This window comes from Azolla caroliniana, unplaced genomic scaffold, assembly GCF_043228905.1.
Source record: "Azolla caroliniana isolate FFs.n. ecotype wild unplaced genomic scaffold, voAzoCaro1.0.p SCAF_4, whole genome shotgun sequence".
NCBI lineage: Eukaryota > Viridiplantae > Streptophyta > Polypodiopsida > Salviniales > Salviniaceae > Azolla > Azolla caroliniana.
The window spans coordinates 12,008,784-12,035,264 of NW_028230439.1; the positions used below are offsets into that span (position 1 = coordinate 12,008,784).

The 26,481-nt window shown below is 39.3% G+C and overlaps 2 protein-coding genes across 3 annotated transcripts; both read left to right on the forward strand.

The window, feature by feature from the left end:
• Positions 1–1,288: 1,288 nt before the first annotated feature.
• LOC147865097 (microtubule-associated protein 70-1-like) lies at positions 1,289–8,175 on the forward strand. Its single transcript, XM_087317836.1, has 11 exons — positions 1,289–1,618; positions 1,728–1,813; positions 1,960–2,025; positions 2,130–2,300; positions 2,423–2,593; positions 2,713–2,868; positions 3,472–3,618; positions 3,698–3,769; positions 3,882–4,397; positions 4,482–4,660; positions 7,637–8,175. Exons 1-11 carry the CDS (start codon positions 1,372–1,374, stop codon positions 7,647–7,649), a joined length of 1,824 nt encoding a protein of 607 aa, XP_087173962.1. The 5' UTR covers positions 1,289–1,371; the 3' UTR covers positions 7,650–8,175.
• A 2,238-nt stretch (positions 8,176–10,413) lies between these two features.
• LOC147865098 (uncharacterized) lies at positions 10,414–13,921 on the forward strand. 2 transcript variants are annotated; one of them, XM_087317838.1, is made up of 5 exons: positions 10,414–10,543; positions 12,731–12,798; positions 12,892–12,999; positions 13,073–13,174; positions 13,642–13,921. In XM_087317838.1, the coding sequence occupies exons 1-5, from the start codon at positions 10,456–10,458 to the stop codon at positions 13,657–13,659; spliced, it is 384 nt and encodes a 127-aa protein (XP_087173964.1). In that variant the 5' UTR covers positions 10,414–10,455; the 3' UTR covers positions 13,660–13,921. The 2 variants fall into 2 exon arrangements, with proteins under 2 accessions (XP_087173964.1, XP_087173963.1); XM_087317837.1 differs by having other exon boundaries at positions 10,418–10,543; positions 13,635–13,921.
• Positions 13,922–26,481: the final 12,560 nt, after the last annotated feature.

Consider the following 26,481-nt stretch of genomic DNA (forward strand, 5'->3'; position numbering starts at 1 on the left):
AGACTGCCTATGATTTCTTCTCAGATCTCTATACATACATATATATGTAGTTCCTGCCTGCATCATACCTTCCCTTCTTCTTCCGACAGACCCGAGACAGCCAGCTCTTCATCGCCGCTTCTCTTTTTACTTTTTTGTTTTTTTTACCACCCACCACCCCCCTTCAGCTCCTTCCTTTCCTGCTTCCATTCACAGATTCCGCCGGATCTCTGCAAACTTTGACGACTAAATCTCTAACTCTCTCTCTCTCTCTCTCCCCCCAAGTTATGTATGTACCACCAGTAAACGTACTAAATTTGTGTGCGCACTCACAGTATGTACAACCTTTCTAAACAGAGGCGCGAAAATTACTGAAATTCGACTCCGGCTTTTGCTGCATTTTCCGGTATGGTTTGGTTTGGTATGCTATGGTAGGTATTATGCTATGTATGCTATGGAAAGAGAGAAGAGAAGAGAAGAGAAGAGAAGTAACTGCTCCCTCCCTCCCTGCATATTATGCATTTCTCTCTCTCTCTCTCTCTCTCTCTCTCTCTGTGTCTGGCAAACGTAGCAGAGAGCAGACAGGAGGCAGAGAATTAGGCGTTCCGAGTTTCCTATTCGCCATTTCTTAATCTTCTTCTGGACCACCCTACCTAAACCTTCATCATCCTAGTACTCTTCTATCTGCTTCTTCTTCTATCTTCTTCTTTCTTTTTTTACTTACTCGTCTGACTAATAAGCCAGCCTTACCGCTAGCTACAGAGAAGGAGAAAGGAGAAAGAAGCTTCTTCTTCACGTAAACCACCACCATAAAGAAAATCCAGGATCGATCATCAGAAAGAATGTTGTGAGAAACCAGCAAACCCCCTTGTTTCTTGCTTCCTCACCTCACCTCACCTCCTCTCTGAATTTCCAATTTCCATCCCCTTCCCTTCTTCTTCTTTTCTCTTCTCTCTTCTCTCTTCTTTTCGTTTCGTTGTCGTTGTAGTTAGTCCCTCTCTCCTTTTTTCTTCACATGGTCAAAGCTCATCTTTAGGTTTTATTTATTATACATAACATACATACATACATACATACATACACACACACATACACATATATATAAGGTATCTTAACGTGCCCTTTTGTCCTTACCTTTGCCGCTTTCTCTTTCTCTTTCATCTTTTCTAGAGCCTTTTCTCCCTTCTCTCTCTCTCTCTCGGAAACCTGCAAATCTTGCATTCGCCATTGTTATAATCATCATAAGCTTTCTAATTCACAAACAGATCTTCTGCCTAAACTTCTTCTTCTTCTTCTTCTTCTTCTCCTCCCTCCTCCCTCCTCCCTCAAGCTTCATATATATAACCTTAGGTATAAAGCTTTGTGCCTCGCATGATATTTACTCTTTAGAGAATGTCAGACCTAGCAAGCAGCATTGATGAAGATGATAATTTCCTTGATCATCAGTATAGAATTTCTCGGCAAGCTAATGATTTTGTCCCCAGCTCTTATGGCACCTTACCTATGCCCAAATCCGAGCCTAGATTAAGGCGAAAAGCCTCCATTAAGCAAAATGCTGATGCTGATGATATATTCAATTTTCTTCCCGGTTCTGATCCACTCAGGATAGAGTTAACAAGACTCGAGAACGAAGTTCGAGGTGTGTATGACTCAGTTTCGAGCTTCCTTTTAGTGTCTGTGTCTTCTTCTTTTTCGTTTCAGTGAATTTTCATGGGGGTTCGGTATGAGTTTTCTTTTTTGGTTTGCAGAAAAAGAACGCGAACTGACAGATGCACACGCTGAAATCAAGGCGTTGAAAGTTACTGAGAGATCAAGAGAGAAGGCCTTCGAAGAGGTCTGGAATTTTGTTTTTCTGATCTATTTCTGCTGCTTCTATGGCTTTAGTTCTGAATGTATTTTTGTTACTAGCTCTCCGATATGTGGAATCTATTATCTTTATTAACCTGCTGATTGTACTAAATGCTATTGTCTCTCTATTAGCTGTCCGATGTGCTCACGAAAGTCGAGGGAAAGCTTAAGCAAACAGAAATTGCTTTAGACAATAAGGTACAAAACAGTCGAGGCTTTTGATACAAACAAATTGCCATACAGAGGAAACCGTATTCTGTCTCATATTTCTTTTTTTTGGATTTGTATTCGCAATGCTGCAGAACCTTGAAGCAAAGAAGATCAATGATGAGAAAAAAGCAGCACTTGCTGCTCAATTTGCTGCTGAAGCAACACTACGTCGAGTTCATGCTGGACAGAAAGATGAAGATATGCCTCCTATAGAAGCTATCCTTGCACCTCTAGAAGCAGAACTGAAGCTTGCTCGCCAAGAGGCATGCTTTGTTTATGGTTTTGGTTTACTTTATTCTGAAAGAGTAACATATCACACATTATTTACACAACAAATAATGTTTTTTTGTGTGTTCTCTCTCTCTCTCTCTCTGTGTATCTTCAGATTGCAAAGCTACAAGATGATAATCGAGCTCTTGATAGGCTCACAAAGTCCAAGGAAGCAGCATTGTTGGAGGCTGAACGGACAGTCCAGATTGCTGAACTCAAAGCTTCGATGGTGGATGATTTGCAAAATCGTAACCAAGAGCTCATGAAACAAATCGACATTTGCCAGGTGTATGTCAATGTTTTTAATGGTCAATTCTCTGTTGTCTTTGTGTTATCTTGCTATAACCTTATGAACTTGTCTTTCTCACTATAAAGAATGTTGTTTGAATATTTTGGAGAAAATAGGAAGAGAACAAAATTCTGGATAGAATGCACAGACAGAAGGTAGCAGAAGTTGAAAAATTGAGTACAACAGTTGCTGAACTCGAAGAAGCAGTACTTGCAGGAGGTGCTGCTGCCAATGCTGTTAGAGAACGTCAACGACAAGTCAAGCAACTATTGGTAAAGTTGCATAGTGCATTTTGGAAGAAACTGTAATTTGTAGATGTTTGAATTGTTCCCTTCATCAATGTGGGTAGTGTGCTTTTTACAGGAATATGATATCCATGATGTGCATTGATTTCTATGTATGTAATCATATCAGAGAGTTTTGTTAACTGTTTGAGCCTGAAAATTCTTGTAAATTCCTGGATGCGAGTAGTGTTCTTTCAGCAGCAAATTGCCATTCACAAGGTCGATCAATTCTTTTGTGCATGTAAGATGTGCAAGACTTTTGTAGGTTCATTGAGCATGAAAATGATTTGCAGCTTCGTAGATGCAAGTAGCGTGTGTTCAGCAGGAATATTTTAGGTTTTTTTAAGTTGTTTGAGAAAGAAAAATCTTGTATCATCTCATGGATGCGATTACTGTGCATTTTCTGCAGGAATCTACTATCCATGATATGCGTTGAGTCCTTTTTGAATATAATATCTTCAATATTTTCCTGGGTGATTTGTGCTTGAAAAGACATGTAGTGTCATGGATGTAAAGGAGTCGGTGCGATTCATCGTAAAAGTTCACGGCAGCCATGGCTCATGTCATTTGTAATTTTTTTCATTCTTACAGGAAGAGAAAAGAACCCTTGAACGAGAGTTGGCGCGAACCAGAGTATCAGCTAATAGAGTAGCTACTGTGGTTGCAAACGAATGGAAAGATGGCAATGACAAAGTTATGCCTGTAAAGCAGTGGTTGGAGGAAAGGAAGTTTATTCAGGTCAGTCAAGCAGGTATACATTTCTTTACTAAGGTTAAAACTCTGTATTTTTCTAATTTCTAGACTTGTTATGATTTAGGGTGAGATGCAACAACTCCGTGATAAATTGGCTATAGCAGAACGTGCAGCAAAGACTCAACAGCAGTTAAAGGTTCCAAATATCCTGATAAAACTCTTTGGGTTTATCGGCTATATGACAGATGGATACATTAGATTTTGAGTATATACATTGTTCTTACACAGAACTTTCTGATTTTTTGCAGGAAAAATCACAATTGCGCTTAAGAGTTTTAGAAGAAGGACTTAAAGCTTCATCTAATGGATCATCACTGAGGGCACCTAATGGTGGAGAGGAGGGGATGCGGAATGGATCAAACGGGCCTTCTAGGAGACAATCCATTGGTGGAATAGAAGATCCTTCTAGATTAGGTGCAAGTGCTTACAACAGTAAACGACGTACCGCGACGTCACAATTAAGGGGCTCCATATCTAGCTCTATATTAGTGAGAAATGCAAAGTCCACATCATTATCCTTCAATGGTGGAGGAACAACTGATTCTCTAAATAGGAGTGGAAAGGCTTGCTCCAATGGCTTCACAGATCATCACAAACAAGCTCTTCCAATTTCCAGAGTAGAAACACAAGATGGCAATCTAGAAGGAAATGAAGACTATGTATCTGGGGTGCTGTATGATATGTTGCAAAGAGAAGTGATTGCATTAAGGAAAGCAAGCCATGAAAAAGATCAGAGCCTGAAAGACAAAGATGATGCCATTGAGGTGTGTTGAGCAGCCATTTTTCCGTTTGTGAAAATGTGGCTGTTCATGAGATAATTTATTAATGTTGAAACAAATGTATTTCAGATGTTAGACAAGAAGGTTGAGACGTTGATGAGAGCTATGGATGTAGAGGCCAAGAAGATGCGCAGAGAGATGTCCAATATGGAGAAAGAAGTAGCTGCAATGCGAGTTGATAGAGACCCTGCGAGACGACAAAGCATTGCGAGGGGGTCCCTGAATGCGTCACAGTCTCATTCAGGAAGGTTGGTTTTCTTTTACTCTGTCACTGTGTCAGTTTGAATAACTTTATATTTCCAGCCTAATCCTTTGGTATCAGGTAACATACGTACGTCTGTTTATACTGATGTTTTGCAAGTAGTTCCACGTCGTTGTCAAGTTAATACTTTGTCCTTCCAATCTAATTCATCGGCATCAGGTTTACTAGCTTGTGTTTACACTGTGATGTTTGCAAGTAGTTTCACATGGATGTCAAGTTAATGTTTTTTCTTTCCAACCTAATTCGTTGGCATCAGGTGTACTGGTCTTGAGACTGATGTTTGTAAATAGTTTCACCTACATGTCTAGTTGATATTTTGTTGTTCCAATCTAATTCATTGGCATCAGGTTGTTCTTACATCGATGTTTGCAAGTAGTTTCCCCTAGCTATCAAGTTAATAATTCAACCTAATTTATTGGCATCAGGTGTACTCGTGTTTACATTGATGTTTGCCAGTAAGCTCATCTAGATTCACAGCTAACAGATCGTCTTTCTAACCTAATTCATTGGCTTCAGGTGTACTAGTGTTATTGCACTGATGCTTGGAAGTAGTTTCACTTTTGATGTCAAGTTACAGAATGATTCATTGGCTTCAGGTGTATTAATGTTTAGACTGAAGTTTGCAAGTAGTTTCACATAGATATCTAGTTAATATTTTTTCTTTCCAACCTAATTCATCGACATCAGGCGAACTAACTTGTGTTTACACTGATGTTTGCAAGTAGTTTCACTCAGATATCTAGTTAATATTTCAGCCTAATTTATTGGCTTCAGGTGTATTAGTGTTTAGAATGATGTGTGCAAGTAGTTTCACATAGATATGTAGTTAATGTTCTCTTTCCAACCTGATTCATTGGCATCAGGCGTATTAGTCTTTACGAGTAGTTTCACCTAGATATCAAGTTAATAATGTCTTTCCAACCTGATCAGTGTCGGGTGTGTGTACTATTATTTTAACTCTGCTGTGTTTGCAAGTAGTTTCGTGTTGATATCAAGTTAATATTTTTAACCTAGTTCATTGGCTTCAGGTGTACTAGTGTTTAGACTGATGTTTGCTAGTAGTTTCACCTAGATATCAAGTTAATGCTTTTTTTTCTTTCCAACCTAATTTGTTGGGGTTGGGTGTACTTTTGTAAATTAGGTCTAGTTGTCTCTAATGAATGATCAACTTATAGTATGACAACCCTGCATAAGGGCACGTGTTCCCTGGTTACCTTGTCTTTAGACATGCTTTCAGAATCTGGCACAGATAATCTGTTGCCATGTAAAATTAGCAGCCCCTATCTGAAATTTATGTTTCTTCTTTCTTTTTCCTTTCTTTCGGGCTTTCTTATCATTCTTGCCTTTTATCCTTTTTAAGTCAGGGAATCGCTTGTATCAATTTTGAATTGATCTGATGTTTTAGCTTTCATGCCTAGAGACCACTATAACAAATATTCCTTTCTATATTAGTAATCTAGAAGATCCTCAAGGAATTTTAGTGGATACAATACTATGTAAACTGTATCTACAAAGTGGAGAAGCTTTCCAGTTTGATGGGTGAACATATTCTGTATGCGACTTTTTAATGATAGTTCAGTTCATGGTGCGACTGTCTACACAAGAGTGAGGCTTCTTTGCTCTCTGAAGGTGGAGGTTTATGGATAACTGAGTTTGGTGGTTGGACACATGAAAGACAATGAAATAATAATAAGTTCATTTTGAAACAATCGAGCAAGAAAACATATGATTGGTAGGCACTAAAACATAGCGTGCTCACAGACATTTTTCTTCATATCATTATCGATAATAAAAAATAAAACAAATTTGGAACTAACCACAAAAGTTAATCGGTCTGAGATGTATGCACGGCTATACAATCCATTCACATATTTACTAATTTGAAACCCTAATTTGAAGAATGTCTAACCTCAGTTTTGGCAGCAAATTTTCTAAATTTTCCAGAGAAATCAGGGAACTAATTAAGAAGGAACAAAGTTCATAAGCTATCCCATGAGACATAAAGGCAATTGACAACCGCAATTCTAAAAGTTGGTTGGCTGGCACATAGGCTGATGCATATAGCTGAAGGCTTCATTCAACAATAAAAAAGAGAAATCTATAGCCTTCGTGCATATTTGGAATATGCTAAGTTGTGGACATACTGCCATGTATAGCCATGTTTTTTATTTAATTTTCCGCATCGTTTTCTTTCTTGCAGAAAACGAACTGCAGGCTGATTGTGTAAAAATTGAGGTTTAAAATGCAAACACAAGTGTGCTTTTCCTAGACTTTGAGCGGCACCTGTCCATGTTTTTCATAGTGAAGTGTAGAGATCGAACTTTGAACTTCAGCATTCTGAACTGTTTTACTGAATGCATTCATTTCTTCATCTATTCTTCGCCTTAATGAGTGGATTTTCATACTTCCTGTATATGTTTGTAAATAATGTATCTTCTAACATCACGCGTTTCAGGTGTCAGATCTTTCTTTTTTTTCGTTTTTTCTTTCAGCCTACTACTCCCTTCTGCTTATCTGCTGACCTCATCTCCTTTTTCTTTCTCACACTTGTCTTTTCTCTTGCTTCGTTATGAAATCTTCATCCCTTCTCTCACTATTGCTTGCTTTCTTTAAGTTTATATGTATGTAATGCGCATTTCAGTTTGTCACATCATATTGACCCCTTCGCGGGTTGAAATGTTTCAGCATGGAACAAGACCTCTTGTTGGAGTGCTATCACCACCACAGTTGTAGAGATTCATTTAAAACAGAGTCCGCTTCATAATAGTTTTGGGTAGTAAGTGTTTCTGTTATAATAGGTTGCTGGGTTGTTAAGTAGGAGCCATGTCCACTGTATTTATTTAGGGTTTAGGATTGTTAAAATGTACCCATGATCTATTTTTTCACTACCATTAGCATTTTTTCTAAAAAAATCCCATTTGGTGCATTGATCTGAGTAACAGTTTTGGACATTTTTTGGCAGGAACCCAAGATGAAATGTGAGGCAGAAAGACTAACTGTGAAGATAATCAATAGATATAAATCCTTGCAAGAGGAATGATAATTGCCGAGACAACACAGACTGAGATCAGTGAATGAATGCTTTCGTCCCTTCTGCGTGAGAGAACAGGTCTCTGGAAAAGAGAGAGAGACAACTTACAAGGAGTATTTCAACATTGGGTTCACTTCATGGGAAGTGATTAGTGTGTTATTCTATAGCAGCCTTTCCTCATGTGTTTTGCTTAAATTTATTATGCAAAGAGCAGATTGCCATACTGAGTATAACTTAAATCTCTCTCTCTCTCTCTCTCTCTCTCTCTCACTCTGTGTAAGAGGCTGTGTCGTTTTACTTTACAGTATAAAGATCAAATTGGACCTGTATGATTGGGAGGAAATCTCCCTTAGAAAATGCTGAAAATGCCCCAACGAATCCTAGAGAGGTGAATGTTCACTATGTTTTTTGTGCCCATGTTGGTGGATGTTGTATTTGGTGTCTTATCAAGTGTGGTTTTGTTTTTGTTTGTTACAACTTTCTATTGAATTGCTCTATAGAGATTGCAATTGACTGTCTCATGGCTCTTAATATGACGAGAGTCTCCATTGCTAGACAATCTACTATTAAAAAGATTTTCATTTCCTTGTTTTCTCTCCAGTTTTTTAGTTTCATCGATGAAACTACATGTAATTGTTTTGCCATTGATTGAGGGTATCGCCATTTTGACTGATCTTATCCTTCTGTAATTAAGTTATGTTATACTGTCCTCAATAGAGATATAAAGATTGTGTAAAATGTGAGCACCTTTTTCATAGTTTTTGTTATGAAAAGTACAATTGCTTGCATGGGTAGAAAGAACAAGAAGCCTGTCTTGAGCTGCTATATTGGTTATATACATAATCTTAGTGTAATCAAGAATGAGATTTATTGGTTGTATTAAGAGAGGTGTTGTCAAGGTTTTATATTATTATACGGTATCCTTGGTTGATAATTCATAATGTTGCTTTCATATATTGGTTGTTTGGATGTTAAAAAGATGACAACAGTTTCTGTAAGTAATTGTGACAGCCCAAGATGATTGAATAATGTAAGAAATGGTTAACATTAGTGATTGTAGCTCTAAATGATGATCAAAGTTTTGCATTCTCTGGGTGGCATTATTAGGCTGTGCTGTCAAATGGCTCACTAGTGTCTTTACAATTCAGAAGCACGATGGTGTAAAAAATAACTGCTATCCTTGAAGGGTACTTATCTTGTTGGGACACCATTTGGTTGGATTTTGTTGTTCTAGATTGGTTGTAGCGTCTACTACTGTACTTTGGACTTGTAGGTGAAAGCATAGGCTGACTCAATATTTTGCAGTTCATGATTAGAATGTTATTTGAAAGGGTGAGGCGCAATATTCTTGGCTGTTGAATCTGCCTTGATTCACAATTTCTTAGATGTGACTGAAATCATTGATGCCATGAGGATGGTGACGAAGACTTCCAACCATATCCTAGTGACAAAAAGAAAACTAAGAACATCTTGTGAAAACCCATATTGCCTTGCACTTGATGTTTGCACAAGTATTGCAACACAAATGGTTTAGTTCTAATAACAGCCATCATTTCACCATCCAGCCACGTGTAGAAGCTATCAAATTTGGAACAACCGTCTAGTATAAAGTATGGAATTATGCATGCCTTTGCTATTGTAGGTGGAGATCTATCTACTTTGTTTCCATAATCTAAATATGGGGCCTAGATTTTCTTCCGTCTTATGCTCACATGATCCCACAATGACCCTTTGACCCATAGTCACTGTATTGGTGACATAATAAACACTATATAACCTAATATGTAGTTGCAACATTATTGTGGATGCTACGTAAATGACTCCATGATGCTTTGTGCATTACAAGTCAAGCACTTTCATGTGTTATTATAACACGTAGGTTTACGATATGGGCAATTCAAACCATTTATAAAAAAACAGATGCTGATAGGCAATTATTTATTAAATTACATTGTTGAAGAGTGACCAACGTAGATGACTCTTGCTAGGTTTCATCTTAAGTGGCATATATAAGTTGCCTTGCTTGTTTATTTGACCAATAATTTTGTTTCGTATCATGGAATTTCAACTTTCCTACCTTGGTTGGCCGACTTTTGTTTTCGTAAGGCATGGAATTTCGAGGGCATAGATAACATCGACTCACCTCTTGCTGTGTTTTATACATGGGCTTCAGAATTGTGCGATGAGTTTTTACAGTAAAAAGAACGTGCATTTTGGTGGTGCACTTACGCATCCATTCAAATTGGATATGTGAGTCTAGGCTGAATCCATCCATCCACGTTTCTAAATCGAATTGGACGTGAGATAAAAGAGCATCTAAATCGAACTTCGTCCATCCATCCACGTTGTTTCTTCTTCTTCTTCTTCTTCTTCTTCTTGTGGATATGACTTGTCTATGCTCATGTATGTATGTATGTATGTATGTATGTATATATGTATATACATGTGTGCAGTTGTAGCCACTAAGCCCATCATCCACTTGGACTTGGACATGGACTTCACACGCATGCATATACATACATACATACATACATACATACATACATACATACATACATACATACATACATACATACATACATACATATGTACAATACATACACACAATAAATAATCCATCCCACTTACTCTTTAGCAAAAAAGCACTCTACTCTACTCTAGAGTCTACTCTACTTATCTCTCTCTGATAGTGATATTATCATATTTGTTGTTGTTAGATCAAAGATCAAAGAGCCACGACACCGTTGGCGATGGCGATGGCGATGGCGATATCAGTCTCGTCGATCACTGGCAACCACCGTCGCCCTTCTCTGCTTCCTACAACACCTTCTCTTCGAGGTTTTAAGAAGCTCCTTGCCTCTTCTTCTTTCTTCTTTTTGGTTATCTCAGAAAAATTTCCTTATCGTTTTGTAATGTTTGTAACCTCCATTCTATGGTCACTACTTTTAAGTTGATGAATACTAGAATTTACGGAATAATCCCCTTCCCCATGTAAGCCTTGTGAAAAGGCTTCTTTTCTGATTTTTCTTTTTTTCTTGTTGCACATATTTTAATCGTCCTCGTACAGCCTCCTGTCTCCCTAAAACTGCTAGAAAACCTAGAATGTCTCAAGAATCCCTCACACATGATTTTGTTTTCGTACTTTTTTGACTGAAAAACACTGTTGATTAAGGAGAGAGAAGTATCAAGCAGTTGGGCTTATCATGCATCCTTTCCTTATGTAGTTTCACAATGCTAAGTTTACCTAGATGGAGGATTTGTTTATGCTACAGAGGTTGTTTTCCATTTTGGAATGTTTGAATGTGTGCTATTCATATGTGCCTAATGCACGTGTTCTTTTACATATATATGTTATGGATATATGCGTGAAGCTAAATTGGACGGTTTAAGGGCTACCGTGAATGAGGGAGGAGTATAAATGATTATGAAATGTCTGATGATGCTTCATACTATTGCCCTATGTGGGTTCACGTTTTCGTAGGGGTTTATTGACATGCACTTCCCTATCCTGATCATCCTAAATACTAATAGTTGGTACTTGTACCTATTGGTGTTGGTTCTTAATTCCTTTCGGAAATTTTCAAACTTGAGGACAAAGGAGAGTGATTTGCTTGTTCTTCGACCGTAAGACTTGAAGGAGGGAGGAGTTATAATATGCAGCAAGGGTGTCCGAAGGGGCATGGTGTTCCAACTATGAATCCTTATATGTCTCTATGAAATTAACCATGCCAAGGAGATTTCACAGTTTTAAGGAGCTGGATGCTTAGGTAATATGTCTTCCCATATTCTGGAGCAAGATGAGTATAATGTCAAAACACCAATTGGTATATGTGAACTTACAGTGTATAAATTATAACCTTAATCTTCTTTTTATGCGTCTCTTAATTTTCATCTATTGTGAGGGATAGTTTTGTATATCTGTAGAGGCTTTATTTTGTTTAGAAAGTTCTATTTTAAGTCATCGCAGCTACCGTGCTCAATCTGCATCTTTCGAACCATGCCATTTTGAAATTCCATTCCAGTAACCGTTTGTGTACCCCCGCGACAGTAGAATTTCCCATTGTTGTAACAGCAAACCATTCCCATTTTTGTAACCACAAATAGTTCTCCAGTGTTGTAACTGTAACTGTAAACTATTCTTCATTTTATATACTTGTAGTTGAAAACCCTCACGCATTACTCTTGTCTACAAACGAACTCTACACCATCAGTGCAGTCTGCATCACTTGAAATATACCATTATTTTCCTGCTCTCTACTTCTGGGATCAATTATCACTCTCTCTAGCTGGCTTACTGGCGATGATTTGGTTATAAATTTGCCCACTTGATCTGGACTTCCTACACAAGACAGCCATTGCATTCTTACATTTTAATGATAATTTTTCAATGCATAGCAACACTAAATAAAACACAGAAAGATGATGCTGACTAAGCCAAATACCAGAGCTCTATTATTAAAAGAAGACAGCACATGGACGGCACTAACCTCAATAGCATTACCAAGACATCATTTCCTTCTTAGTTACGAAAATGTTTTCAGGTACCATTGGATGAGTCTTGCTTCTTGACATTCCTTGACTGTACTTTCTATTTCCAGCTTCTCATGACTGCATTTAGTGCAAATATAGTATCTTTGAACAGCTGATTGTCTGTATTCCTTGCATCATATGTCTAGCCCTTTTGATAGCACTTCCCCCTACATTTTTGTTTGGTATGTTGTTACTGGGTCATTATAGCTACTAGTGAAATATTAATCCAGAGATGAACCTGCGTCTCTCATTCCTTGTCTATGATTCAGATCCAGGTTTACAATGCCATATTGATGGTTTACAGGAATTTTGTATATATGTGAAACTCTTATGTAGATTAGAAGTCATTAGGGATCACCGATTTTCTATCAACACCATTTGCCTTTCATTTGTTTAAAGCTCCAGCGGAGATGAACGTAAATGGTTTTCAAACTCATACAGGTCTTATTCACTTATATGACACTGGTTTCTGTTTGCTTTTTTTGTGTTTTATAGGAAGACAAGGATTGTTACAAGCACCACGTGTACTTCTCCCAAGGACAACGAAATCTAGGCCTATCCAGGTAGATATGTGGAAAATGCCTTGATATTCTTGACACGTGCATAACTATCTATTTGATTTATTTGAACCTGAATTCTGGTCCATCAAAATCAAGAATATGGCAAGCTCAAAATCAAAGGAAGTTAATATGGTAGATCCAAATGAGGCAAAACGGCTCGCAGTTGAGCAAATGCAGCAACTACAAGCCAAAGCGTTGTATAAAGTGAGACTTTATTAGCTACCTCCTCATTCTTTGCCCGTCTATGGTAACTAGCTAATATGGATACTTTTTACAGAGGCAACAAGCAGTGGAGGCATTTAATGGTGGATGGGCAGTGCTAGGCCTTACGGCAGGCCTTGTGATTGAGGGATACACCGGAAAGTCTATATTGTATCAAGTATGTGTATTGCTGCTATGTGTAGGGGAGTATACTAGATTGAAATGGTTTAGGAACATTTTAACGTTCACATCATTGTCTATAGTCTGTTGTAAATAATTGTGCCTGTATGTTTCATTTGCATTGATGTATATGTATTCGATAGCTTCGGTTGTGATGAATGTGATGTTGGTATAATCTAACTGAGTTTCTGATACAACTGAAGTTAACAAGTTTATCACATGGTTCTCCCGTAAACTCGAGTAATGTATATTTTGTAATCTTAAATTAAATGTGATTGATATTATTCAAGGATTTTCTGCAACTTGCCTTTAGATGTTCCTGTATATTATTTGAAACATGTCATGTGTAAAGTTGAATAAACCCCTTCGACAGAGAACAAACAACTCGAATAATATAACCTCTGTAATGACATAATAACATTTACTATACAATGGAAGCTCACAAATTCTGTATATAGATTGCAGTATATCTCCATCTTCTAGCAGATGCATTGGATGTATACTTCCCATAAGGATTGTTGGCGGCCATGCCATCAAGATATCTGATGAACGATGAAACCATATGTGCAAACGCAGTATGTTTCTACTACAAAGCTCACATTAAACTCTGGTAATGGTAATGTAATATATTCTTTGCTTCTTTCTGCACAATATCATGGTCATATTCTCTCTAAAGTTTAATGGGAACTTGAAAACTTAATCACTTGTAAACATTCTTAATTGGAAATTCGAGTATCTCTTTCTTTTTCAGAAAGTTGGAAAAAGTTTGGTAAGAGGAAGCACATCATCTTTGTGGTGCTTTCGTCTCTCCTCTATTGACGTAATGTTCTTTCACTAGGTAGAAAAACTTGTCTAGAGAAGGATTTCCTGCTTAGATGCTTTCAGTGCTTCTTCCTACCAACTTAGTTACCTAGTGCTGTTGCTAGCAGTAAACACCATAACACTATAGGTTGGCCCAACCCAGTTCTCTTGTACTACTAGGGTAAGCATCTCGCAGTTATTGGCAAACCAATGGTTGCTTAGATGGTTTTAGCGGTGGAACCAAAAGTTTAGCAATATTGTGGAATTTATACTTTGTTTAAAAACGCACATTCTACACAATATATCTTAGGTGGATCTGCAAGTTTACGATATTGTTGAATTCAAGGTTGTTTTAGAATACTCATGCGTATTCAAATGTATTGTAATGCTTTAGAACTATTATTTCTATGAAATAAAACAAATTTAAATTTCTGTAAATTTGTTGTAGGTTTATTTTGAAGAAAGAATTTTTTTTGGGAGTTTTTTGGCAACGTTACTCTTATCAATTCTTCTTTTTCTTTGATTGTTGCAACGTCATTGCCATATATATGTTTTCACCACCAAAATCTGATAAATATATTTCAATAAATTTACTAGTGAGCCTCTCAATGGAAATGGTTTATATTGTCACTAAGATCTGATGAAAGTGTCTAAACACATTTCTAAATCAACATTTTTGCTATTGATATTAGAAGTATTCAACCTATTCTACCGGATTTTAGCGTTTTCTATTCAAAGTACTTACATGAAAAAATATAAAATATTTGACAAACATATAGCATGCATAGTATATAAGTGTATGATATGCAACATATACCACAACCATAGTTGAATTTTAGGTTTAATATATTTTTATCTGATTGCTAACAATTACAACATTGTATGCAACATTATGGCATTTTTAAAAATAAATGTAATTGTGATTTTCACATTAACTCTCTGAAATTATATGCATTTTTTAGAGTTCTGCTTCTATAATCTCATGAAAGGTGTAAGTTCTCTGACCTAGGTTCATTAACAATAGGATGATTAATTAGTTACATTCAATAGGCAAAAGAAATGAAGCAACTATTAATCACTAGATAAGGGCAACTTACCATCTCAAGCAATTCCTAGCTCAAACCAATTAATTGTTTGTTGGTCCTAATTAAAAGAGGGTTTTTTTAATGTTAAAATAATGAAATGTGCTAGAGTATTTTTTGAATATTTGAAAATTTTGAACTTTTACCTTTTTAAATATGGGAACGATTGTAGGAGTATGTTTGTGTTCGTTTTCATTGGAAGAAAATGAATGGACCTTTGAAGCAACAGAAAGTTACTCTATGATGAATCAATTAAGAAAAAATGAAGGTGACATAAAATCATGTGGTGAATGAATGAAAAAGTAGAAAACCATTAAAATTGTCTCATGTGAGTAAATGAATGAAGTAAGGACTTTGAGTAATTGATGTAATAGAAGAAGTAAAAAGTATCAAAGCATCACCACATGCCGCTAGTTAAAAAGTGGAGTAGTTTATATTTTAAATTTTGGTTAAAAAAGTTAAGGAAAACAGCATAAGTTGAGTAGTTTATCTTTTACCTCATGTATGAGGTAAAATCAAATCTACTTATGATGTTTCTCAAAATATCAAAGTTATCCAAGTCAAGCTATAGAAATTCTATGGCATATTTTTCATAAACATGCACCTTAATCATAGGCCAAAAGTAATGATGAAATCAACAAGTCCACGCTTTTCAAGGGAAATATATTTATGGTATTTCTCATAAAGTTATTAACGCAAAGGTGGCATAAGCCAACGCTAATTATGTTTAATTAAGTTCACATTTCTTTTTTGTGATCACTAATTATTTACAAAGCATATAAATGTATATTTTTCGAGCATGCAAGGAACAAGTTGAACAAATATGGGACAAGTCTTGTACTAAAATGCACCCCAAAATTGGGCTTCTTTCCTAAGAAGCATGGTACCTTTGTTTATAAATCTCTTCATGGTGGGACACTCTTACCCTTTTTCTTTTTGTTCAACATGAATTCATGGTCTCGTTTATTCAAGTATGTTCAACACCTTGTTTGGGTGGCAATTTGGATATTTTGGAAGCATAGTTAGATGTATAGAATGCTAGTAATTAGTTAATTGGTCATAGACTCCAATCCAATACTCCAAGACTCAACGGAATTCACATTCTAGATAACATTTTTAGAGATTTAGAGGATAATGGAATAATATTGTATTAGGATGTCAATATGATCTATGAGACAAAAGGAATACCGTTTTCACATATTGCATGTGAAAATGAGTAATAAAAGTTTATTTTTCTAGAACTTTCCTAATGAGTGTCATTGTTGAGAGTGCAAGATTGGGTTTGGTTGAAGATCAGTCGAAAACCTGATCGAATGTAATCAAAGTTAGAGCATTGTATCAAAATGTGATACCCACACTGCCGAACTTGTTTAGAGCACAATGTGCATAGTCGATGAGTCCACATCACCTATAGCCCAACCTCCCATTTCACATCGAAGTCTTGTGAGCGAAGTCTTGAGAGAGAGAGAGATTATATTATCATCTTCGGAGGTCAAATATGACCTATGAGACCAAAAATATTACATTTCATGTGATACGTGTGAAAGTGAGTAGTGACTCTCGATGTTCAAGAACTTTACCAATGAACATTGCAATCGAGAGTGCACATTGTGGTTGTGAGAGAAATTCATGCAAGGATTGGGCTCGGTCGAAGAGATGTGGAAAGCATGGTCGAATATGATCAAAGGCGGAGCATTGTATCAAAGTGTGATACTCAGACTCGCGAACTTGTTTAGGGCAAAGTGTGCATTGCCGACCACTCTCATCACTTGTGCCCCAATGCCCTGTCTCACTATTAGAGATATGTACTAATGTAAGCAAAGGATAAGGATAAATGATAGATCTAGATAGAGAAGAGAGAGAGAGAAAGAAGGGTGCCGATCCACCCGACCACCCCCGAGTGAAGGGATCGAGACGGACTCGACCCTCGATCGGCGTCCCATACCACCGTTGTGGCATCGAGTCGTACCTGGTGCTGGCATGCTTGCTACAAGAGTTGACCCACCACAAGAACAAAGTCTCGACGTAGTCAAAAGATGATGAAATGAGGGTAGCTAGGCCTCTTATTTATAGCGATACCCTAGGCCCCTAGGCAAGTTCACACTTGGCCTAATGGGTTGTCTCAATCCTGAGGATTAAAAGTAATCCTCCCCTTCTTTACACTCTCGTTTAACCCTCACATTTATCCATGTGTATAGAGAATACTACGGTAAATTCTCACCACAGGATATTATATGGTCATGCCCGCAACACTCACATTGCAATGCATACGAGGTAAGTCACATGGAAGCAATGGTTCGAATGGCAGATAATAGGATGGGCTCTAACATGTATCGATGTGTACGATTTCCCCGTTCTGCGAAGAATGTGGTTTTGTAGTTAGGTACAACATGTGTAATATAATGTGTGAAGCATGAGCCTCCACATTTCTCCCATATCATGATACATTGGCGTTGCAAAAAGGCCTCATTTACAAAGGAATCTAATGATGCATCATGAAGCTAGTGTCTTGCATCCCATCTACCAAACCATTTTTCTATATCTTGCAGCCAATTGGAACACAAAATTTTGCTTTTATGCGTCTTTTGGAACTTTTTGCTTGCTTCTCATGCAATTCTAGGAAGTTGATGTGTTGGACTGTTTTGAACCTTAAGCTTGACAATGTATTCAACAACCCTTTCCATGGCCATGATCTCAATGCAAAACGATCCATCTCAAGGAGGAGGGTGTAGGGTGTTTGTTTCTTAACTTGTAGAAACTTTAAAAGAAAATGTTTTTGGACATTTTCAAACTCTTTCCACGTAGATTTAGGGATGCTACTGGCCCATACTTCCACCTAGAACCGGTGTCACCAAAGTGTCGAAAAGATATTTCTTGAGGACCCAAGACTTAATATCTTCAAGATTGCATGTGTTGTCAAATGCATAGTATTCTCGATTACTTGCCTCTAGGCGACGTGTAACAGATTCATTCCATCTATGATTTGAAGGAACTTCAAGGCCAAGATATTTGAAGCATTCCACACATTTTTAAGTGACGCATTGTTGTACATAATGCAAGTTTATTTCTTTTATGGCTCTTTACAAGCATAATCTTTGTTTTATAGCAAAAGTTTTCCAATGCTTTCATAAGCTTTTGTGCATCTCCTAAAGTATTTGCAAAAAGCATTACATCATCCTCATATATCAAAAGTATAATCACAACATTCCCAATGACAACTTCTTCAACACATTCTTCCTTTACAAACTTGGTAAACATTTCTTCCAATTCATCAATGCATAGATCAAATTGTGTTGGTGAGAGTGGGCATCCTTGCTTACCAATAGTGCTATTGAAAAAAATCTAAAAGTCTATCTCTCATACGCATACAACATATAAGCTTCTCATATATTCGGGAAATGGTAAGCATATATTCACTTGACACCTCAAGTTCTTCCATTCACCTCCAAAGATGCTCACGAGGTATCATATCAAAAGCTTTCTTGAAGTCTACAAAGAAACAATATAAACCTTTACCTCTAAGGCGACTTTCCTCCATTAATACTCGAAGGGTGACAAGATGATCAATGGTGCTATGGTGTTTGCGAAAGCCAAGTTTTCCATAAGCTCTCTTACCATTTTTCTCAACCCATACACTTATCTTTGATTCCATTATACATCCAAATAGTTTTGTCATTAACGAGACAACCATGATGGTTTGATAGTTGTTTACATTATTTATATCTCCACCTTTATGTAAAGGTTTGATCCAATTTGTAGTCCAATCATACGACATATCATGTTGCAGTGCATCATTAAACATATCCCTTATCCATACATGTGTTTCCTTTCCCATCCATTTGAGCATTTCAGCCTTTATACATTGAAGATCGCTTGCCTTTCGAGAGGCCAATTTCTTAAGTCCTATGCATATATCTTCAATTGTAAAGAAGGGAGACATATGTGAAAGAGAACCATAACACATCATCTTTCCGGAAAGAGATAACTCATATAAATTCTTACAATGCATAGACAAGTCATGAAGAGTTAAGTCACCATAACTGTCAACATGTTTCCCCTTTAGATTTACTCAAAATTTAGCACATGCATGTGCTTTCTCTTGCGTTTGGAGAAATTGTTGAGTAACTTTGTATATTCTTCTCTTTCTTTGAATAAGCCTCTTATACTCATGCAAATGTTTTTGGTAATTTTCTTTATACTTAACTATGTCCAAAACCATAAGGCACTTTCGAGTTTGACGACATTATTTATCAAACCATTTTTTCCTAAAATTCTAGGTGCATTTCCAAGACGTGCGGTTGGTCGAAAAACATTTGTTTGTACAGGAGAGAATGACTTTCTTAAAAGCTTCCCATTTGCATTCTAGTGTGACACCATGTTCTATCTTTGTCATTTGTAACATATCCTCAACCATCTTGAGAGAGAGAGAGAGAGAGAGAGAGAGAGAGAGGAGAGAGAGATTTTATTATTGTCCTCGATCATTGTTGAGCGGACAAGCTCAACCGGATCCGGATCGGCTGAATAAGCCAGAGCCGGGTTGTATCCGTATCATATCCGGAACAAAGAGGCCGGATCGGGGAGCCAGATCATAATCCGGATCAGTATGAACCGGTATGCTGTTAGAGGCCTACGAATCTAGCCTAGTACGCAGACATATTTTTGGGAGTCAGAGTCATTAGCTCAGTAAGAGCATTAAAGTATTAGTCAATGCTTTAGTTAGTCCTCTTAAAGGGCTTGTATAAATAGTGCTACCAAGCACATTTTGTATAGACAGAGATTATTATTGTGTTTCTAAATATGAACGTTTTGCTGTTTTGCTCAACTCTGTCTCTCCCGTGTATATGTGTTGAGGATTCCATTAAACCTTTATCTTCGTGTTCTGTTGTTATCTAGCTTAGCCGGTTTGTCATAGCTTCCGCATATTCACTTTTACATGGTATCAGAGCGAGAGGGTTGAGAACCTACACAACCGACGAGCGATTTCCGAAGAGAAACCATAATACCTAGTAGAGAACAGAAAGGAAGAAGATTAGAATGGATCGAGGAATGGCTAGCTCGCTTTCGACGGAGAAGCTTGACAGATCCAACTACGCATCTTGGTCATACAAGATGCACAAGTACCTACTTGGGCATGGCTACTGGAGTTATGTCGACGAAGCGAATGATACAACACTTAATGCGGCACACATGGACTTTTCGGCTTGGGAACAAGTGGGAAGCACGGTAATGTACTGCTTCACGTCCAGTGTCGGTGATAAGCTGCTCAACCATATTCAGGATGTCAAGATGCCAAAGGAAGCTTGGGAAAATCTGGAAAAGTTTTTTGCCACAAGCACCATGGCTCGAAAGGTGCAACTCCAACAAGAGTTGAGCAATGTCCGATAGGACATGTCGGTGGCCTATTACACGGTCCGGATTAAAGAGATCCCTGACTCACTTGCCTCCATAAACGTGACCGTCGAGGAAGATCAATGGTGCATGTCTATCTCGGGGCCATGGCATCAAAGTTCGGAGCATTCCGGACTGTGGTCTGTACAAGGGAGAAGACACTTGATTTTCGACTTTCACTCGATGCTCCTAGTAGAGTAGAACCATGCGTGTGCGTCAACAAGTATGCACGCCGACAACAAGATGTTGTACATTGAGCGAAGGGGCCCCGTGGTCATGGTGGATGAGGCGGATCGGCGTGCGGTGGAAGCAGCTGACAAGAACCGAACTGGAGGCACAAGGATGGTGCCGAAAATAGTCCCGGACACTCCATAAGTAGGGGGAGTCAAGGCGGAGCCGAGAACCAGCAAGAGAAGACCGCAATAGAATGTTGGTATTGTGGCTAGAAGGGCCATAGAGAGAGCGAGTGCTAGAAAAAGCATGCCGACTCGGACAAGTCCGGATCTGGCAAGGCCGGATGCGGAAGCCGACAAAGCTTGCACTACACCGTAGAACCGAAGGATCCGGTTCCGGAAATGGATCGGGCCCATCCTTTGTGATGAAATACAAAGCTAATTCGATGAAGACAAGCACCTCAAAACAGAATGAAGTATGGTACGTTGATTCCGGAGCGTCAAATCACATCACAAGCCACAAGGAGTGGTTTTCTTATCTGCAAAAACCAGAATAACCAGGGCTTGTCGAAACTAGTGATCACACCCCACATACTATCAAGCACGTCGGTGAAGTCCCACTCAACCATGTTGGGCAGAAGGGAAAGTTGATGAACGTCCTACACGTCCCGAAAATCACAAAGAATTTGGTGTCAATTGGACAGATTGGGAGGTCTTATTCACACATCTCGGGTGCTTCATCGAAGAAGAAGGCAAAGTCATCGTGCAAGGATGCTGAGATGGGAGGATGTTTATCCTCAAAACGAATGATGTTGTCATTGCTATGTTGACGAAAGGGCAGAAGGTCGAGTCAGACATCGACCTATGGCATAAGAGGGTCAGCCACATCAATTTCCGGAAGCTTCAAGATATGCAATCGAAACACGTGGTTTTTGAATTGCCAAAATTCAGTGGTCGCAAAGGCCAAATATGTGAAGCTTGCCAACTTAGGAAGCAACATAGGCTTCCATTCCCCAACGAGAAGAATCGGAGCCGGAATCGGCTTGATCTCATCCATTCGGATGTGTGGGGACTGCCACAAAACATGAGCATCGGCGGGAGTCAGTATTTCGTCTCCTTCATTGATGATTTCAGCCAACACACTTGGATCTATTTAATCAAGAAAAAGAGCAAAGTCTTCTCGTGCTTCCGGGACCTAAAGAATCTTGTCGAACGAGAAACCGGGAGGAAGATCAAGTGTTTGAGATCAGATGGTGAAAAAGAGTACTTTTCCGGCCAGTTCAAGAGTTATCTATAGACAAAGGGAATCCGATGAGAGTTCTCTTGTAGATACATGTCGGAGCAGAATGACATTGCTGAACATCGAAACCAGACATTGGTAAAAGCGGCAAGGGCGATGTTTGAGGACAAAATCATGCCGTCTACATACATAATCGGATATCTGCCTCAGGGACAAAGGTGGCGCCGCACGAACTGTAAATCGAGCAGAAGCCAAATTTGGCACACCTTCGGGTGTTCAACATCATTGCCTATGTGCATGTGTCGGATGAGAAGTGGAAGAAACTGGATGCAAAAGCCGAAAAGTGCATCCTAGTTGGCTACTCAGATGAGTAGAAGGGGTACAAGTGCTACAACCCCTAGTCAAAGCAACTCTAAGTTAACTGAGATGTCATTTTCGATGAATTAGCATCATGGTAATTCTCATCACACGAGCTCGAGCCGATTGTTGTGGATGAGACATTGGAATATGGAATAGAGAGAAGTGTAACGGAATCCGAAAAACCAGATAGTCTGACTTCTCTCCGGATGAGTGGACCGAATTCGGATTGGTTGAGTCGGAGTGGTCAATTGGATGACAAGTTGACGAGTAGTGAAGACTCGGCCATGCTCTCCCAATGCAAGGAACTGAGGAGATGGTTCACGCGCAAAGAGAAGGGGAAGAAGAAGATGCAAGAGTATGACACCGGTAGAGCTGAGTCAGATCGGAGCGAATCCGACTTCGGGATGAACAAAAAGGAACCTCCAGGGAAGAGGTTGAAATCGGCCGAGAAGGCAACAAAATTGGCGAATCACGAATTGTGCTGAGCCACTTGCAAGAAAAACCCCGTGAAGAGGTATGGGTATAACGCGTATATGACACATCATTATGCATACATGGTGAAGGTGGCAACCATGTTGAATGCGGGTCTCTAATGGACATATTCACAATGTCTCCTTTTGTACACACTAGGTCTAGGCTATTTATGTAAATAGTGAGAAGGGTCGTTGCTCGAAGTTAGTCAGTATATAAACTGACTTTGTAACCTAGTTTTGGAGGTTGATATAAGATAGTTCATCTTGTGCCCAACGTCTCTCTCTCTTGCGTTCTAAGTGGCTCATTGTTCTATGTCTCTGTTGCCATCAACTACCTTGATTGTATCTATTTATGATCTTCTACCAGAAGAGTGTTGATTTGTTCCGCACTAGATGACCGGGTCTCCAACATCTGGTATTAGAGCTTGAGGTTCTTTCATTTCTGCTACTGTCGTCTATCTAGTTTCTATCAACAACTCTTCTTCTGTACACTGTGAAGGTCTCGGTTGGCAACTCTCTACAAGATCGTTTTCGTGAAGAGAAACGCCGACAAAATCTATACTCCACCATTCTAAATCACGTGAAGTGAGCCAATCGGCTGCACTTGACTCCTGTGATTGTATCCACTCAGAGTGAGATTTCGCTTCAAAAGATCAGCCTCAGTCGAACTACATCGGATTAGACAACAATCGAATAGGTCACCTGACACTAGTTACACGCTTGTCGTAATCACTCGTAGTTGTGTGGGCTCCAAGAACAACCCCCTTCCATGCTTCATTTAGCTAGAAAACATTCGGAAAGATTAGTTGAATTTGATCTTCTCATTGTTGTAGTCACCTGAAGCAGAATCGGCATGGATAGTCGACACATATTCTGTGTTCGGAAATCTCGAAAATCGACATTCGAAATCGAATCGACATACTCGGGTCCAACTCGACTAGGTTAGTCAACCATAGTCTCTTCGGATCGAGTCTCCCGAATTTCGAATCAGATTCGGCTTGTGTTCAAACTCAGCTAGAACGAATTTGGGCGAGCCAATCTATTGCACCCAACTACTGTTCGTAGCCAACCCCGGACAAAGCGAACCATCCGACTATGACACCCGATGCAACTAGTCCAGTCATACCTCAAAGATCCAAGAGACTGTTGTAGCCCCTAAAGAGATACTCTCCTGGTATCTTCTTTACGGATGCCAGAGAACTGACGTCATATGAAAAAGCATCGGCATTTGCCGATTCGGCCACCTGGCATTTGGCCACAGAGTCGGAAATGAACTCCACTCGCGCAAACAAAACTTGGGACTTGGTCGAAATACCGATGAATCGATGCGCTCTCCCATGCAAGTGGGTTTATCGAGTTAAAGAGACCTTTGATTCGACCACCCCAAAATTCAAGTCCAGACTAGTAGCTAAGAGTTTCCAACAAGAATATGGCGTCGATTTCGACAAAATATTTTCACCACTGATGAAAATGACAACCCTTCGACTCATGCTTGGTGTCGTGGTAGCTGAGAACTTGGAGCTGATTCAACATGATGTCAAAACGGCATTCCTCCATGGTGATCTAGAGGAGGAAATTTATATGGAGCAGCCGAAAGGCTTCGCGGCACCCGACGAAGTACATCTAGTCTACCAACTCAGGAAGAGTCTTTACGGCCTAAAACAGGCACCGCGACAGTGGTATAAGAAGTTCGATGACTTCATTCAGTTGGTTCGCTTCTCAAAGAGGGATGAGGACCACTGTCTCTTCATGAAAACCGCTCGACATGGGCCACCCATCTTCCTCATCATCTACGTGGACTACATGCTAATCTCCGGTCGGCAAGTTGCAGAGCTTGCCGAACTTGTTCAACAACTGCGGTTGAAGTTTCCCATGAAGGACCTCGGTCCGGAAAGACACATTCTCGGCATGAAGATTAGTTGGAATCGAAATCGAAGATAATTGTTTTTGTCCCAATCTGACTATATTAGACGTGTCCTCGAACGCTTCAACATGCAATCGCAAAATCTGCTTCGACCCCGCTCCCCATTAGCCTTCGACTGTCTCACCGAGATTGCCCGATATCCGATTCGGAGGGAGAAGTTACGAAGTCAATACCGTATGCACCGACAATCGACTCCCTGATGTACGCGATGGTCGCGACACGACCTGACATTGCTCACGCCATAGGAGCCGTCAACAGATTCATGCACAACCTTGGTCGATCGCATTGGAACGCAGTAAAGCATGTGTTCAAATATCTAGAGGGCACAAAAGACCTTGGCATTCTATTCGATCCAAATGACACTTCAGGCGTAGTCGGTTACGTCAACTCAAACTTTGCCGCCTGTGTGGACAGTCGAAAATCGACAACTGGATACTGCTTTAAGTTCGGCAATGGAGCAATCTTGTGGAAATCGAAACTTCAGGAGTGCACTACCACATCAACAACTGAGGCCTTATGGCTCGTAGGGTTGGCTTGCACATTTCGACAAGTCGAATCCGACTCGGCTCCAATTGTCTACAGTGACATTCATGGTGTTGTCGCATTGTCGAAAAATCCGCTTCATCACAACGCCTTAAAGCACATCATTGTTTGATATCACTTTGTTCGGGATTGCGTTATTTCAAGGAAAATCAGCCTTGAGAAGATATCTACGACTGATAATGTCGCAGATGGGATGACCAAGTGTCTTTTGGCGGATCGATTCCGATCCCTTCGGCACCAGATGTGCGTAACAAAAAATCAGTCCAATTAAGTCGGACACTTAGGATCTTATTTCGAAAAATCAACTTTGATAATTCGATGTTTGGCTTTAGCTTCCCCAACCTCGGCCAACTCAGATTTTTTTGGTTTTCGAAGTTCACCCACTTGAATGAAATTTCGATTTGCTCAAAAACTTTGTATCAATTTGTATTGTACATTCATTTCGATTTACAAATTTTCTATGTATATGCCCATTACGGGGGAGTGTTGAATGCGGGTCTCTAATGGATCTATTCACATTGTCTCCTTTTGTAAACACTAGGTCTAGGCTATTTATGTAAATAGTGAGAAGGGTAGTTGCCCTAAGTCAGTATATAAACTGACTTTGTAACCTAGTTTTGGAGGTTGATATAAGATAGTTCATCTTGTGCCCAACGTCTCTCTCTCTTGCATTCTAAGTGGCTCACTGTTCTATGTCTCTGTTGCCATCAATATACCTTGATTGTATCTGTTTATGATCTTCTACCAGAAGAGTGTTGATTTGTTTCGCACTAGATGGCCGTGTCTCCAACAAGCCGTGCGTGAGCCGGAGAGGTACGAAGAAGCAGCTAGGATCCAAATTGGCAGAAAGCCATGGAGGAAGAGATGCACACACTCATGGAGAATGAAACGTGGGATCTTGTGGACGTATGGAAAGGAGTGAAGCTGATCGGTTGTTCGTGGGTGTACAAGGTCAAATACAACACCGACGGCTCTGTCAACCGGTACAAGGCCCAGTTAGTGGCAAAGGGCTACGCACAGCAACACGACATCGACTACGATGAGACGTTCGTGCTGGTTGCAAAGATGAGGACCGTACGTGTCTTGCTTGTGGTGGCAGCGGTGAAGGGGTGACCGTACGTTCCTACAAGGCTATGTTGAGGAACAGGTTTATATGGTCTTGAGGAACATGTTTATATGGTTCAACCCTGTTATGTACACATAACGTTGGTGAGGGTAGGTCACTAATATTTACATTAGTGAAGGGTATGTTCACTAATGTTAAAAAAGGGGCTAATGTGATTGGATAGAAGGAATGATAGGTACATGCACTATCATGATT